Source organism: Ursus arctos, unplaced genomic scaffold (assembly GCF_023065955.2).
Source record: "Ursus arctos isolate Adak ecotype North America unplaced genomic scaffold, UrsArc2.0 scaffold_24, whole genome shotgun sequence".
Lineage (NCBI taxonomy): Eukaryota > Metazoa > Chordata > Mammalia > Carnivora > Ursidae > Ursus > Ursus arctos.
In genome coordinates this window covers 13,483,764-13,501,203 of record NW_026622919.1, presented here as the reverse complement: position 1 = coordinate 13,501,203, position 17,440 = coordinate 13,483,764, and the positions used below count along the sequence as shown (strand labels likewise).

Below are 17,440 nucleotides of genomic sequence, written 5' to 3'. Positions count from 1 at the left end.
TAACCAACTGGAACGTGTCTCTCCTGAAGGGAGACATCAGGAATGTCACCCATTGGCTAAACCTGGAAGGCGGCAAGGGGTTCAGGAGACTCCTATGCTCTCCATGGCATGGTCACTTGGGAGCACTGAACCCTTAAAGTCCCATTTGGCCCATGACGACATGAAGGAAAGACTAAAACACTCACAGCAGACAGAATTCTCAGGTGGGCCCCCCAAGACTCCCAGCCCTTGGGAGATACACCTTGCCCAATCCCTCCCCCTAAAGTGTGGGCAAGACCTGGGAGAATAATGGGATAGTGGCCCCTTTGATTAGATTACCAAGGTGATCAGATGATGTTACATTATATAAGACTTCTTTTTCGAAGAAGCAGAGATTCTGGCTGCTTGGAAGAAGTAAGCACCCACATGGTGAGACGGCGATGAGGCTAGAGCCAGGGAAGCTTCCAGAAGCTGAGAAAGACCCTTGGAGGCCAACCAACTAGAAAATCGGACTTTAGTCCTACAACAGCAACAAACCGAAACCCGCCAACCAGGGAGCCTGGAAGAGGACCCTGAGCCTCAGATGAGAATGGAGCCCAGCCTATTGAGCCAGGACCTAGCTAACTTGGGCCCAGTAGACACTGAGATAATACAATCGTGTCTGAAGTTGCTAAGTCTACGGAAAATTTGTTACGCAGTGATAGAAAAACTAATAACAACATCTAACCTCAAGAATCCAGGGGCGCCTGGGTGGCACAGCGGTTAAGCCTCTGCCTTCGGCTCAGGGCGTGATCCCGGCGTTCTGGGATCGAGTCCCACATCAGGCTCTTCCGCTATGAGCCTGCTTCTTCCTGTCCCACTCCCCCTGCTTGTGTTCCCTCTCTCACTGGCTGTCTCTATCTCTGTCGAATAAATAAATAAAATCTTTAAAAAAGAAAAAAAGAATCCAACCACTGCTTCCCTTTCACATCACCCGTTTGGCTTTCATCTGCGTAAAAAAAGACTCCCATGGAAGTCTGAATAGGTCTCACGAAAATGGGGGAATCTGTGCTCTTCTATCTTAGCAGCTCCAACTCTGACGTCAACGGCTTTGTCAATGACCACTGCTTACGGCCCAGGGTGATGTCTGCCAGCAACCGAGGGCACTAAGCTTGCCACGAGTGGGCATCCGGATGGAGCAGGACCCGCCTAGCCCACAGGAAGCAAGAATACAGTAGAAAGCATACAGGTTTTGGAGTGAAACAGACATCAGTTCAAACCCCAGCTGCTTTTCTCACAAACTGTGTGACTCCGAGGAAATTCCTCAGTGCCTCTGAGCCTTAGTCTTCTCACCCATAAAATGGACATGGTACCAACCACATCACTGTGGGTGAAGATGAAATGATCTAGCGAAGGGCCAGGCAGCGTCTGGAGTAACAGGTACCCAGCCCACTGCACCCCTCCCCACGGAATCCCACAGGCTCTGTGGGAAGGAAAAGGCGGGGGGGGGTGGCAGAGATCCTGCCTGGCACTGGCGCACGGTCACACGGGGAGGCTGTGGACTTGTGGGAGTGGTGGCAACAAGAGGACACCTGACGGGTCCTTCCCAAGACGTGGACGGTGGCCATGCCACAGAGCAGGTGTGCGCTCTCCCAGCCTCACTCTGCCGCCTGCCCCGCTGTGTGGTAGAGGGCATGTCGGATCGTCCAGCTCCATCCTCTCCCTGTCCTCCTTTTCCCTGAAGGCCTGGCTGCTCCTGCTTCTGTGCAGGGGGCCTGCTCCCCTGACCTCTTCCCTGCTTTCTTCGACCCCCCGCCAACTTCAGGCAGGGAAACAGGAACACTACCAGGATCCCTGGGGACTCTCTTCTTTCCTGGATGTAAAAGGCTTTAAGCCCGCTCGTTCACTCAGCCTTTTTACAAAAACCGAGGCTCAGACAAGTTGAGAAACAGCATCAAAAAAACAGTATCTGGGAGCCCCAGAGGTCCCCCGAGATGACCCTGCTTACAGGCGGAAGATTAGGGTAGTGACTCTAGAGCGGCAAGATGAGGCAGGGAGAGAGGCAATAATGTGTCCTAATCCCCTGGAGCCTAGGGGACCTCATGAGTCACGTCAGCCCCTCCCTACTCTCCTTCCTCCCCTGGGCCCATTTGAGATCTGGAATCTTCTTTCTCATGAAAAATCTCTCTCTCTCTCTCTTCTTGCCTAGAAAAGCAGCTTGGCCAGGAGAATCGTAATAGAAATTCACTTTATTACATGCAGGGTTTGTTTGGCCCCTAACCCCCTAAAAATAGTAGCCGTGTCATGGAGAAATCAGAGAAACGAGGCAAAGCACTCCTGTCATCTCCTCTTTGATTTCCTAGCTTAGATCCTCCAGAGCCACAAGAGTCTCACTAGGGCTGCTATCATCTGCTCTGGCTACAACCAGCTTCTTTTGTACCCAGTATCTGTGCATCTTTAATCTGCCTTCCAGCCCCAGTGACGGCCACAGCCACCACCGGGTAGCTGTGAAATCTCTAGCACCCAAAGCCGAATGTGCAGGAGAAGCACAGAAATGTGTGTACTTGTATCTCTGGGAAGTGATGAGAGACTCTGCAGCCAGGAAAAAGAAAGCCAGGAAAAACAAGTGAAGTACCGGGCTTCTGCAAGAATAATTTCCAGACCAAGCACTCCCAGGTTCAGTGTCGGGAAAGGAGAGCAGCCGATGCAAAACTGCACGGCAGGGCTGGATTTTCAATTCACTACAGACATGCTTTGGAAAAATGAAAGAGCTATTTTTAGTCCGGTGATTGATTAGGGTTGCCATGGCAATAAGAAACACGAGAAGAAAACTAAAGGTAAGCAAGTCTTAAAGAGAAAGGGGCAAGCCCATGGGAATTTCATAGTTTCTGGGTGTGGTGCTGGAAGCCCTTTCTGCAGGCCCCGCCCGTGCATGGGAAGAGGGGACAGTGGCTGCAGAGACCGGAGCTGGGGAGTTGAGTCTGAGGCTCTCCAGGGGCTGCACCTCAGAGGCGTGCAGCGGCAAGACTTCTGGAAGAATGAGCACCGCTCACGGTGAGGAGCACCATTATGGGCATGCCATCCTCCCTCAGCCCCCAGAGCATGATGAAAACCAGAAGCTAAAAGCGTATTGATCCCGACCTACATCAGTTTACAAAGTAAAGTGAAAATCACATTCTCTCTCACAGATTTCTAAAACTTTCTTAATGATGCCTCGTCTGGTGCGCTCGTTAAAAATGGACTCCAGGCCCCTAGACTGATGACTTGCTCTCAGAAAGTCGGTGGAGCCTCCGGAACCCATGCCTGAAGCCAGGACTTGATTGTTCTGTTCTTTCTTTCTTTTTTAAAAGATTTTACTTATTTATTTGAGAGAGAGTGAGAGAGAGCACAAGCAGGGAGGAGGGGCAGAGGGAGAGGGAGAAGGAGAAGCAGGGTCCACACTGAGCAGGGAGCCCGACGAGGGGTCGATCCCAAGACCCTGGGATCATGACCTGAGCCAGAGGCAGACACTTAACCGACTGAGCCACCCAGGTGCCCCTGTTCTTTTCTCTTTTAAATAGCTTTATTCACATCCCAGATTATTTACCATCTTAAGTCTACAGGCCAGTGGTTCTTAGTATATTCACAGAGCTGTGCAACCATTAACACAAACTAATTTTAGAATATTTTCTTAATCCCAAGAAAAAGCCCCATACCCGTAAGCAGTCACTCCCCATTCCCACCTCCTCATGACCCTACACCCTAAGCAACCACTAATCTAATTTTCTAACTCTCTGATTTGTCTCTTCTGGACATTTCATATAAATGAAATCATATCATATGTGGTATATTGTGTCTGGATTCTCTGACTTAGCACACTTTTTACAGCAGAGTAGTACTCCATTGTATGGATATACATTTATCCATTCATCAGCTAATGGACATTTGGTTCTACTTTTGGGCTATTACTAGTAATGGTGCCATGGACATTCCTGCCAAGTTTTTGTGTAGACATCCATTTTCATTTCTCTGGGGTATATACCTAGAGTAAGACTGCTGGGTCATATGGTAACGTTATGTTTAACCTCTTGAGGAACTGGCAGGTGGTTTTCCAAACTGACGGCACCATTTTACATTCCCACAAGTACGGTATGAGGGCTCTAGGTTTTCCACATCCTTCCCAACATTTATTACTGCCCAGGTGTTTCTTTTTTTCTTTACCTTTTTCTTTTTATTTTTTTAATTAGGCTCCACACCCAGCATGGAGACCAACATGGGGCTTGAACTAACGATCCTAAGATCAAGACCTGGGCTGAGTTCAAGAGTCAGACGTTTAACTGACAGGGCCACCTGGGTGTTTCTTAACCCAGGGAAGTTTTGGTGTATTTTTGGGTCAAAATGATGATCCAAGGGAACCACAGTCAAAATTCTTCATGTCCAGTCTGAGACAGACATGATGCAACACTGAGGTCATGATGACAACAGTATGGAACCCTTCCAAGTATTATATATATAACAATTCATTCTTAACTCTTAACCCTCACACAACTATAGGAGAGACGTACTATTATTACCCTCATTTTACAGAGAAGAAACAAAGGCATGGGAAGCTCACTTACGTCATCAGCCCAAATCACATCACATGTACACGATGGAGCTGAGATTCAGCTCAAGCTGTCTGGCTTGGAAGTTCATGCTCGTGACCCTACATCCTGCAGCCTCTTGAGCATTAGGTAATCACACGAGGGTTTCTAGTGGAGTTGAGGGCTCAGTCACGGGTGATGGTGACAAAGGCACAGGCTTAGCTTCTCAGTGTGTCCTGTGGCCACTGAGAGCAGAGCAAATATGGCTGCGGGCATCAGCCAAATGATAGACGTGCCCTGCTTCAAACGAGCCCGAAGAAGGAAAAAACCAGTTTACTCAAAAGATACACTGGGGAAATAATTATTCATTTAAGAAATTCACAGTGGTATTCCTTTAAATGCCAAAATATCCTAGTACCCTTCAAATACGATCATTTTCAAAAACTGATTTTAAATATGATGGCTTAAGTTAATTCCTGCTGTGAAATGCATTCAAAACCCTGCTCAGGACTCAAGGAAGGGCATAAGCTCCCAGGTGTAAAAAATATTACGAAATGAAAAAATGTCTGTTACTGCACTGTTGGTCCTATAAGACACAGAAGCAACCCAAAGTCCACCAGTAGAGGGTTGGTTAAGCACATTATGGAGAACGCTAAAGCCATTAAAAAAAAGCAAAATATGGAGTGCTTGGCTGGTTCAGTCGGTAGAGCATGCGACTCTTGATCTCCAGATTGTGAGCTTGAGGCCCGCACTGGGTATAGAGATTACCGAAAAATAAAATCTTAAAGGGGTGCCTGGGTGGCTCAGTCGGTTGAGCATCGGGACTCTTGGTTTTGGCTCAGGTCATGATGTCAGGGTCATGAGATTGAGTCCTGCATAAGGCTCCTCACTCAGCGGGGAATCCGCTAACGATTCTTCCTCCCTCTGAGTCTCCCTCCCCCTGCCCCAGCTTGTGGTCAATCTCTCCAAATAAATTAACTAAATCTTGAAAAATAATAATAAAATAAAATCTTAAAAAAAAAGCAAAGTGTAAAACGGGATGATCCAGTTTTATAAAAAGGAAAGAAAAGCATGTTTAAAAAAGCACATTAGTATATGCACAGAAAACACAGGAATAGACATCAAAATATTCTCATGGAGGATAGCAGTAGACATCATGAGGTCCTTTTGTTTTCCATGATATACAGTTTTATAATGCCTGTATTTTATAATAAACATCTACTTTTTCAGTAAGCAGAAAACAAATTCAAATCCAATAAAAAAGTAAATAAACACATCAAAGAGGTCCCCAAGTAACTGTATGGGATGTAATGGAAGTCACAAGCTATTCTAAAAATTCTCTTAATTTTAGTCCACTTTAACTAAAAGGGGAGCATATTATAAAGAGCATGGTTGAGAAGATGGAGGAGATGAAAGTGTGGGAAGTTTGGGAAATCACTTTTTCAAGTCTCATCCATCACACTTGTTCATAGAGTTCCAGGATGAGGAAGGATCTGAGAGGGGATACGGTTCTCTAGTTCAAACTGCTTTTTAAATGGCACCAGAGTTCTTTCTACAAATAAAGTGTTACATAGAGACATGATGGCTGGTGAGGCATATCCATGGAACCTCCTGGATAGAGACAAGCAAAGTTTGAAAAACCAATGACTGACCTCAATAATTTAACATTTTATTCCTGGTTATCAGCCAGAATCCTTCCATGTCTGAGGACAAACTTTTCAAGGAGGCTTGGAAACAAGAATGTTAAATGGAAGAGCTGAGAAGCTGGCTTGGGGTACATGAAGAATTTATAGGCTTTCCAGAGATCATTTTCTTTTAGCTCTTCTCTGGAACTCAGTGCATTCCTCTCTGGCCATCTTGCTCTGTCTCCATGCACACGTGTCCTCCGCTATCAATGGACATTAACTTGATATAGACTTGACCTTCTCTCTAATGGAATTCCCCTGAAGACATTGATTCTCTGGTACAATATTCTATATTATCATATTAAATGTACTCCAAGGCCATACAGGGTATTTGAGCTTGAGCTGGGATTATTAATAAAAATGAACCTGCAAATGTTTCCAACTTTCACCAACAAGAGACTTACATCCAGAACGTTCCACAGCGCTAGTGCGATCAAGTCTATGATTTAGGATTTGCTCTTTTCGGACTCTGAGGCTATAGCCTGTGCTATTTGTAAAACAGTAGACTATGGGGGGGGGGTCAATCTGTACGTAGCGGCAGTTGGGAGACACCTAGATCTTAAAGTACCTTCCCACTTCCTTTATTCTTCATCAGGACATTTTATCCTTCCAATTTGACAGAAATTTATATGGGGGAGAGAGAGAGCGGGGGGAGGGGCAGAGGGAGAAGCAGACTCCTCACTGGGCACAGAGCCCAGCTCGATCCTGGGACCCAGGAATCATGACCTGAGCTGAAGGGAGACGCTTAACCAACTGAGCTACACAGGCGCCCCCACACACCAATTTCAAGAAGGTCTATGTCCAGGTGTCCCTCCCATCTACTCAGAATCTTAGTCACCAGGCAGAGAAAGATGCATAGGAAGTAAGGCGAGATATTTGGGTTCCATTGGGTTATTGGGTTCCAAGGGCTGTGTATGACTTTATACATAGATACAGGGTGGGTGGCAATGGCAATAGGGTAATTGGGAAAAAAACTGCAAAGATAGTTCCAGAAAAGTGAGAAGAGGAACCCAGGTGGAGGGAAGGAGGAGGAGGGGGGGAGGAGGAGGAAAAGAAGGGAAAGAAGAAGGAGAAGGAGAAGAAGGAGGAGGAGGAGAAAAAGAAGAGGAGGAGGAGAAGAAGAGGAGGAGGCGGCGAAGGAATTACTTTAAAGCAAAGAGAAGGAGAAAGGGATTGCATGTAAATAATAGAGATGAGGATAAATCAGAGTGACTTCCCTAATATATGCTGCATAGGAAGAAAAAGGTGGCCGAGAGCAATGAGACCTGAAAGAGAAGTGGGGGAGGAGGAGAGGAAGGGAGCCTGTGGAGGTGGAGCCTGGAGACACAGCAGGAAAACATCTGTTTGCATTCCAGCCCACACCAAGGAAATGAATGTCAGCCTCTCCCAGGCTCCCCGGCAGCCTGCGCCCTACACTGAGGCTCTGTTCATTCATTAGTTCATTCATCGCTGGAGCCTCTTCCGTCCTCTGACAAGCTGAGTAACAGCATCTCACAGGAGAAGCAAGGCCAGGATGGAGAGGCAGCGAAGACATGAATGAAAATATGTTTTCTCAATGGGGCAAGGTTTGCCGCTGGTGCCTCTCTGAACATCGAGCAGGAAAACTAAATTCGGGCTCCTGCAGTCTAAAGCTGGACCTGTCAAGGAGAAATAAGGCATCCTCCGATGCCCGTGAATGCTGATAGCTGCACACAATAAAGGGAGGACAGGGATTTAAAGAGACAGGCAGAACGCATCCAATGAAAAAGAATTACACATAAATAGCAGAGATGGGAACGCATCAGAAGGGCTCCCCAAACACATAGGCTGGCATACAGCTGGGTAGGAAACTTACAGATTACAAGCCTTCTCAGTTAAAAACTGTAAGCACCGCCCTTCTGAACCAAACTGGGCAAATTCCTTACCTAAAAATATATTTTAAAAAATACTCACTCTTAAAAATAAGAGCAATGTTAAAATTCTGAACTGAAAAGACAGTTACATCCTTGTGGCTAGCACATAGTTCAGACCATCTCAGTGACGAGAAGATCAAATACATGGGCGCAATTCTGCTTTCATTTGATTTCATCACTGAAATTTACCATTTCAGCATATTCATAGTTACAGGCAATTTATTGTATTTTTATGCAACGGAATCTGCCCCACAAAATCTGTCCAGTTGGATTATACTTACCTCCCCAACATCAACTGAACACAATTCCATAGGTATTAATGAACCGGAGGAAAGAAAACCGATTTTCAGTGCCACAAGTGCAAAATAGAAAACAAAGAAGAGAGGAAGACTCCATTATACAAGTATTTCTTTTCCTCTGATGGCTACCCTCTGTCAAGTTGCTCAGAGAGGTGTTTAAAAAAAATGCAGACAATTTCCAAATGCTCAAGTTATGGTAGCGAAGCCCATTCTATCTCCTGCCCTCTCTCCCCAAGATGGCTGAATTAATTCTCTTTGAAGTACAAAGAATAGCTTGGGAACAGCTAGAGGAAATGTAAAGGAGATACACCAGCCAGACTCACAGCTCATTGCAGACTCTTGCTTCACAGACACACACAGACTGTGTTGCTGTTCAAGTCCTGCACAAGGACCACGGCACATCCGAGAATAAGCTGCTTTGCAACTGTTCTCCCCCCCCACCGCCATATGACCAGTTCATTTCTTAAATGGAAACAAATCTGATGCTTGATCTTACGGTCATCTCGGTAGACTGCTGCCTTTGTTGTGTGGTCTCATAGCACTGACTTTGAAAAGACATTTACAGGTTATTACTGTTGGGAGCCCTTCAAACCACTGGAATTTGAGTAACAGTAATCATTATGCAATGTATTAACCCACTGAAATTTTAGAGCAAACAACATTTCCTGAAATAGAATTGACCCACTAACCTATTTTGTGGGTGCATAATGGCTCTAATCCGGAGAGAAGCTTCTGGCATTCCCCTAAGTTTTAGAAGGCTGTCCTTGCAAAATCTAAGGTCCCAAGGAAAAGTTAAGTGTGGGAAGTGCTGCAGCTCCCTTTTGGAAGATTCACAACATATGGCAGAATTGTAAAGGCTCTGAGAAGTCCTGCAATAACAAAAATCTGTGCAGCTCTGCATGACCCAGTGCTTCCCTGCTTAACTGGCTGTGCACCATTTAATGGTAGGTATAAATGGTTTTAGACTGTCTCCATCTAAATTCTCTTGACCCCTGAAGATTTCTGAACTTGGCCATTCTGATTCTATTTATGACACCAGCCTAATGCCATGACCTCTGTCTCCACTGACTTCAATTATCTGTCTCTGGGAGGGTCCACCTCTGGCCTGTGGCTAATTGCTGCCTTGCTCCTCAGTGCCCCCCAACTGGAAGACTGTTTCTTTGACCTGTCCCTACCAAGTCCCAGTTCACAGGGCCTCATTTCTAAAGGGACACTGCTCTGCCCACCACCTACTGCCCACCACAATTATGTTCTGCCCTGGATACTCAGGGTTAATTGTGATGTGGAGATAGAAGTTATTTCCTAACTAACTCCCATCCCTACCCGTCTCCAGGACTTCAAAGAAGGAATACTTAGGGACCATCATTCTCTTAGCTTACATAGTAGTTGAGATGGCCAGACTGTCCTCTCATTTCCAAACAAACAAGACCAATCCTAGAGATCTGGTATGAGTGTATTTTCTCTGTACTTGCACCTTTTCCTTGTTACGTAATTCAGTGGTTTCTACTACCCTTGGCTGGGACTTAGTGGAAGGTGGGAGAGGGGGAGCTCAAGAAGGCTTGACAGGCATGGGGGTCATCGGTCTGCACACACAGCACCTGTCAGCTCTTTCAATTATCAGGGACCTGACGAGGCCAAGATTTCAAGTGAAATCCTATCCAGAACCGTCAGTTGCTTTCAGAAATGTACCTCGATCTCCCTGTTGTCACTCCTGGGAAGATGACCCGAGTTCACCCTGGGTGGCTGATGAGACAGTCTCAACTGTGAGCAGGCTTGATTCTTTTCCCTGGCTGGACTGATCCAATCCTGAACGACCCCATCTCTCACTGTGGCTCAGCACCTTTCGAGGTACTCAGACAAGAGTCACCTCCTCCTCCCTGCTCTGTTACAATTTACCTTCTCTACCTCTTTCAGCAAAATAATTACAACACTGGGGAACACCGGATAGGCCACTACTACCTCTGCTCCTTGGGTAACAGCAGCCATTCTACTAACACAAACATGCTTCCCATCTGTCATTGTTCCTTCTGTGGATCCTTATTAAAAGATATTTTGGTGGAGGGGCAGCTGGCTGGCTCGGTCGGTAGAGCATGTGATTCTTGATCTCGGGGTTGTGAGTTCGAACCCCATGCTGGCTGTAGAGATTACTTAAAAAAAAAAAAGATCTTAAAGAAAATAAGTAAAAAAAAAAAAAGATATTTTGGTGGAACAGGATGGTCATGGCCCCCAAATATAATGTAGCAACTGTGTATCTAGGTCACTGCTGTCAAATTAACTATAGCTTACATTTTCAAATTCTTACAATTAAGAAAAAACTTTTTTCCCCTTTATGACTCCCAAGGCTGAGCTGATGCTGCTGAGCTATGTTCACAGTCCGGCGTTGCTTTTTTTTAGCTCTAGAAAAACAAAATTAGTGACTTTGGAAGGCAGCCAGTCTCTTCGGGCACCTTCCTTTGTGACTTTACAAACTATAGAAGAACGGCAGGTTTTGAAGAACTGGGAAGATAGTCTGTCCTCTGGAAAACTGTCGTCGTGTGACTCTTTGTTGACTGTGTAATTAAGATTCCCCCCCACCCATAGCCAAGCTAAAGATATTTTTTCCACTTCCTGGGCAAATGGCATCTCCACATAATTCTAACCACACAGTCATACACGGTGATGAAAAAGCTTTTACGTTTTGGTAACTGTGATCATGTTGAAGCCCTAGATGACCCTAAATAGAAAGTTCTCTTGTCTGGGTTTTGTCACAAATGAGGGCAGCATGAGGTCTCAGTAACAGGCTGGACAGTCAGATACAAGTCTGAGGGGATCCTAGGAATAGATGAACACTGCTCTGGGCTAATCCTATGAGAAGAGACAGCTGTCTAGAGTCTTCAGAGCCCCTCTGCCTCCCTGGAGGGTAGGGAGGCCAGGGTGTAGTGACCCCAGTGGAGAGTCAGGCACTGGAGAAGTTTTGCTTTGGGCAAAATTTTGGGCACAGACAGGAAATATGGGCTTGAAATGACATCAAGAAGAGGTATTTAGGATTAAAGGCTTAGAGGACAGAGGGGCCAATGGAAAAGCATTTCAAATGGGGGGGGATGAAGACAATTGAAAGCATCTGTCACAAATCCAGAGAGCAGACCCTGTAGTCAGAGAGAAGAGTGGGCTCTTCCGCCCAAGCTGTCTTGGGCAGAGAGCGTGAGAACTCGGCCGAGTCCAAGGCAAGGGGAGGGGGTAGCTTCCGAGTGACCACTGCAGGCCTGACAGAGTGCACCTGCAGCCCGAGGGACCAACCCAGACTCCCAGGCACTGGGAAGGCGGAAAGAAAAACTGTGCTATGTTTAGGATGGAAAACCAAAGTGAACTAGCCGGGAACAATGTTGCTTCCCTGTGGAGAATGAAATACAGACCTTGCTTGACATTCAAAGCCACCAGGACTTGACCTCCAAGTGTCCAGGATCCAGCAACAGCACTGGACCACTGGCCCTGGAGAGAGCACGCTCTGGACTGGACTGCGTCCCTCGCCCCATACGGAGAAGTTCAAGTCCTGAGCCCCCAGTGTGATGGTATTGGAAGGTGGGGCCTTGGGGAGGGGATTCGGTTTGGATGCCGTCATGAGCGTGGGGCCCTCAGGATGGGACGACTGCCCTCATGAGAAGAGATCAGAGGGTTTGCTTTCTGTTTCTCCTAGTTCTATCAGGACACGGCAGGAGGAGGGCTTTCTCCAGGAATCAGAGGATATCCTTGATCTTGGACTTCGCTGCCTCCAGAGCTGTGCGAAGTCAATGTCTGTTGTTTAAGACAACCCACGCATGGTGTTTTTTCCTTTTTAAATTTTTTTAGATTTTCTTTTATTTTTTTAGATTTATTTATTTGACAGAGAGAGAGAGAGCTCGAGCACAAGTAGGGGGAGAGGGGAGGGAGAAGCAGACTTTCCACAGAGCAGGGAGCCCGATGCGGGACTCGATCCCAGGGTTCAGGACCTGAGCCGAAGGCAGACGTTTAACCGACTGAGCCACCCAGGCACACCCCCACGGTGTTTTATTATACAGCCCAAACTAAGAGCAGGTGTCTGCAGGTTCTACTACCCCTACGGTCCTGCTCAAATCCCACCTTCTCCAGGAAATCTTCCCTATTTGCTCCAGGGAGAATTTCTCCTTTCTACGATGCTCTGGGCTTCAACCATAACACTTAGCACAGATCTTCCTGGAAATACTGACAGTTGTGAATTCATCTGCTCTCACCAAATCTTCCCCAACTCCACCCTCTTCAATCCACTTCACTTCCTGAGCCAAACCTACCTGAGGCAGGAAGTACGGACATTGTTCTGACAGGTCATTTGATTCGCCTTAGTGTTAACATGGCACGTTCACGTCAGGACAAGTTCCTGGGTTATACATTCCTTCTCTTCCTTTCCCTTTGGTCCAGCCATGTGCCCTTGTTCTTATACCCTAATTATTGAACTTGAGTCTCCGAGACCAGTTCTGCCCCCTTGCTACCCCTCCTCCCCTAGGGTTGCCAGAAAAAAACCACAAGAGGAGTAATCCTTCACTAAAAGTCTCTTCTATGCAGTATAGTGAAAACTATTTGCTATCAGTCTGAAAATTCAAGTTTAATAGGACATTCAGCATTTTTACTTGCTAAATCTGGCAACTTTATCACTCCCGAATCTCATGATCAAGTTACCTGTGAAAGATGGCTGTGTCCTGTTCTTACCTGGACACCTTCTTGAGGACTAGAGCCCTGTCCCTGAAGCTCAGGGCCCCCTTCCTGTCACACTGCAATTGCTTGTCTGGCTGGAGTGCCCAGGGCCATTCATTCTGCCTGCTGGTATGCATTTCTGCTGTCAGCCCCACTCTGAGCTCATCTAGCTCCGTTCGCAGGTCTGGTGCCAGCCTGCCCTCTGGGCTGAATGATGGCCTGTCCCATCTTGCCTCCAGAAACCCCTATGCCTTGCTGGTAGCTGCCACCGCAATGTCTAGCTCTTTCCCACAGGACTATGACTCCCCAAAGGGCAGGGGCTATTACTTGAGGCAACCTGCTCCCAGGATGCGTTACATTGTTGGTGCTTAATAAAAGGCAGTTAACCTAAAACTGAAGGATGGTGTTACTTACAGGTTGAATTAGGTGTATGCCCCTCCCCCCCGCCCCCCCCCCCCCCGCCGTGTCCAGATATATGTTGAAGTCCTATCTCCAGTTCCTGAGAATGTGATCTAATTTGGAATTAAGGTTGTTGCAGATGGAATTTTTTTTTTTAAAGATTTTATTTATTTATTTGACAGAGGGAGAGGCAACGAGAGAGGGAACACAAGCAGGGGGAGTGGGAGAGGGAGAAGCAGGCTTCCGGCTGAGCAGGGAGGCGGTGAGGGGCTTGATCCCAGAACGCTGAGATCATGACCTGAGCCAAAGGCAGACGCTTAACGACTGAGCCACCCAGGTGCCCCTGCAGATGGAATTATTTAAAAATAAAGATGAGGTCATACTGGAATCGGGCAGGTCCTTAATCCGATAGGACTGGTGTCCCCGTAAGAAGAGGAGACACGGCAAGGAAGATGCCATGTGAAGACAGACAGAGATTATAGTGATGCAGTCACCAGCCAGGGAACACCTGGGGCCACCAGGAGCCTGGAAGAGGCAAAGCATTCCTCCCCTTCAGGCTCCAGAGGGGGCCCGGCCCTGCCAACAATGGATTCAGACTTCCAAGCTTCCAGGAGTGTGAGACAATGAGCTCCTGACATTTCATGGCACTTTGTTTCGGCAGCCCTATAACATGACCCCAGGACCGCATTAGGGAGGAACTGACAAAAAAACAAAAACAAGAAAAATAAGGGCCTAGAAGCGATCAAGGAATATCTGGAGTCAAACAGAAGGGGGTGAGCAGGAGACTATACAACCATAGCTAAGTTCCTCACGATCAGTCCCAATGTTTTCTCCAACAGAAATAAAATAACATGTCCCTTTGAAAGTCCGAGCTGTGTGATTAGAACTACAGGAGTCCTGTGGGGTGGAGGCTAGACAGAAGGAAAGGCCACGACCCCTGAGAAATCCTCCATCGCCTGCACAGGAGACCAAGTTCAGGGTAACAGAGGCGGGCCAGAAAGCCTTCCACAGGAGGGCTGCCTTAGGAGCTGCGGCCTGGAGGGGACGGCTTTGTTGGGAGCTATGGTTTTCATTCTGTTGCATTCTGTTTTCAGAACTTCAGTACTATAATACCTATTCTTAAAAAATGAACACAATGTCAAACATTTTTCAGACTCCATTTCTCCGTTAATCACCCCCACATTCCATGGTACCGTCCTTGGCTTATGGGGAATAAGAGCCACCAGTTTTGGGTCAAGTCAAGGTGACCCAATTCTGAGGCTCATCGGGCAAATAACTGCCTTTGCATAGTTGTAGGGACATGAATTCTCTTGTCCCTGTAACTATGGATTACATTTCAAATGAAAACTCCATGTACAAGCTTTCGGAGAAGCAGGAACTGGGGATAACATCAGGAATCAATCAAATCAAATCATATCCTAGACAATTAGTGCCATCCAGTCTCATAACTGGAGCCCAGTCTGCTTTGAAGGACATCAAGATCTCTTCCCATTTACTTGCCCACAGAACTCCCACTGTAATGATGGCATTTCCCAGCGCTGCACAATAAATAATACCAGTGAACACATCCTGAGCATTTACCACGAGCCAAGGACCAGGCTAAGATTTCACGTGGATTACTTAATATAATCCTCATATCACCCTTATGAGATAGTTACTACGTTTCCCCACTTACAGATGATGAAGTAGAGGTTTAAAGGGAAGTAATTTGCACAACTGTTAATAGAAGCAGGATTCAAAAGATACCAGTGTGTTCCTCTTAGAGACTGTGCAATTGCTAGAAGCCGCGGAACTGGGGATAGTGTTGCCTGCCGTGTACAGGCAACATGCTAGCAGTTGTATACATCAGGGGCTGGCAAACTATAGCCTGGGGCCAAATTTGGCCTGCTGCCTGGAGAAACTCCACCAGGCCAGTATCTTTACATATGGTCTGTGGCTGCTTTTGCAGTGACAGAAGTTGGCCCAAAAAGCAGAAAATATTTAGCATATGACCCTTTACAGAAAAAAAGTCTTTTATTTATTTATTTTTTTGAGTAGGCTCCACACCCTGCATGCAGCCCAGTGTGGGGCTCGAACTCACGACCCTGAGATCAACAGTTGGGACGCTTAACCAACTGAACTACCCAGGTGCCTCCAGAAAGAGTCTCTTTTAGATCACTGACTCCTTCTACTAATGGCTCTACGAAAGAGGGTTTATTCTAACTTTAAAGATGAAGAAACTGGTTCCGAGAACTTTAGCTGCTTACTTCTGAAATGTAAAATTTGTATTTTGCCATAGAATTGCCTTTTTTTTTTCAAAGTTATGGACATTAAGGAGGAAATGCTATATATATTCCTCTCATCTCATAAAAGAAGACATTTTAGTACCCAAGAATGGGGGGTGTAATTTATTCTCCTTACAGGAAACTTTAAGTGAAATAAATTTAATTTTATGCACAACTTGGAACACTATTCCTATTTTCTTCATTTTGCAAAAGGCAGGTGGGAACATGGTCATGGACTAGCATGAGTTCAAGAACTGGCAACTGGGGGTTCACTTGCTTAAGAACTCTCGGCAGTACGTGGCAGAGCCAGAGCTACAGGAGGACACTCAGGCCTGACTCCAAAGCCAGTGACCCTTCTACTCTGTCACTGAGATGATCTGTCTTTGCCTCAGGCATTCCTCTTGCCATTCAAGAACTCCTTATTGAGCACCCACTGTGTGCAGGGTACCAGACTCATGCCAAGGACACGACGAATCACTTTCCTCCATTTCTCTCTCACCACCTCTCTTTCCTTTGGCTGTTCTGATTAAGACCAAAAACTTGACTCCTGTTACAACTCAGTTAACCATTGTCTTGTTATGACAACTTGACCTGCTGGCCGTTGAGGAAAATGATCCACATGAAAATACCACAATGCAGTGATACTCTAGGGTCTCTTTTTTTAGTGTTAAGTACTAACTCCTCGAAGCCTTTAGGATAGGAAGAAATTAAATGATTTTTATCAAGTCACCAAGACTGTCCAATTCAGAGCGCAGAGGAAAATAATCTCAATGAGGGGTGAATGGCTGGCCCTGTCAATAGAGGAGGCAACTCTTGATCCTGCGGTTGTGAGTTCAAGCCCCACACTGGGTATAGAGATTACTTAAATTTTAAAAAAGTTTTTTTTTTTTTTTTTAATCTGAATAAACGTCTTTCTAGTTACAAGGTCCTCTGATAAGTGATCAGGTCACAGCCTATAGGTAGAAGCCCTGTCTTCTAACAGTAGCTACTATCATCACTTTAATAAAACCATGTTTCTAGAAACTCTTCTACTACTGTGAACTATCACAAGTAGAGCAGTCAAGCTATTTAAAAATACAAGCAAAAGTTAATTATGTAAAGTGACTATCAAGGCATTTTAAATTAACATTCATATTCTTGAACAAATGAGAACATGCCAGTGAGTGCATTATATATAACTATGTAATAGCCTACATTTAAATATTTCTGATTCTGAATTATTCCTCTATTTTTTTTATTACATGGATAAGATGAGAAGTGCCCGGGAAGTTCCAATTACTCCACTGATCTTAAGCTGAATATTTAAAAATGATTAAATGAAACTTACTGTGTATTCTGGTCCCAGATGTTCATTTGGACAAGAGAGAAAAGAAAAAAGAGACAAAATGATGATTTAGGTCATGCTTATATGCAATATAAAACCACAGAACTAACAAATACTGGTGAATTATATTAAAAATATGTTAAAGAAACATTTCAAAAATTGAACTTTCATAAATATCTCCATATTTGCTCTTGAAACTCTTTCAGATGATACTTCTGTGGTTGGGCAGATACGGACTGTAAGACAAGATTCAATTAGCCTATAGGTTTGTGGCTAATTAAAAACCGAAGAGCTGGCATTCTAAAGGCAGAATTAAAGACTAATAATTCCAGCGGAGCATTTCATTAACCACAAAGGAAATCTTTTAAGTGGAA

The 17,440-nt window shown here is 45.6% G+C and overlaps 1 protein-coding gene across 1 annotated transcript in view; it reads right to left on the bottom strand.

The window, feature by feature from the left end:
* The window catches only part of PITPNC1 (phosphatidylinositol transfer protein cytoplasmic 1), a 239,127-nt gene that overhangs the window by 90,184 nt on the left and 131,503 nt on the right, over positions 1-17,440 (bottom strand). The window contains exon 4 of the mRNA XM_044389120.3: positions 17,070-17,077. Coding sequence (XP_044245055.1) covers positions 17,070-17,077 — 8 coding nt within the window. The remainder of the gene's footprint in view (positions 1-17,069; positions 17,078-17,440) is intronic.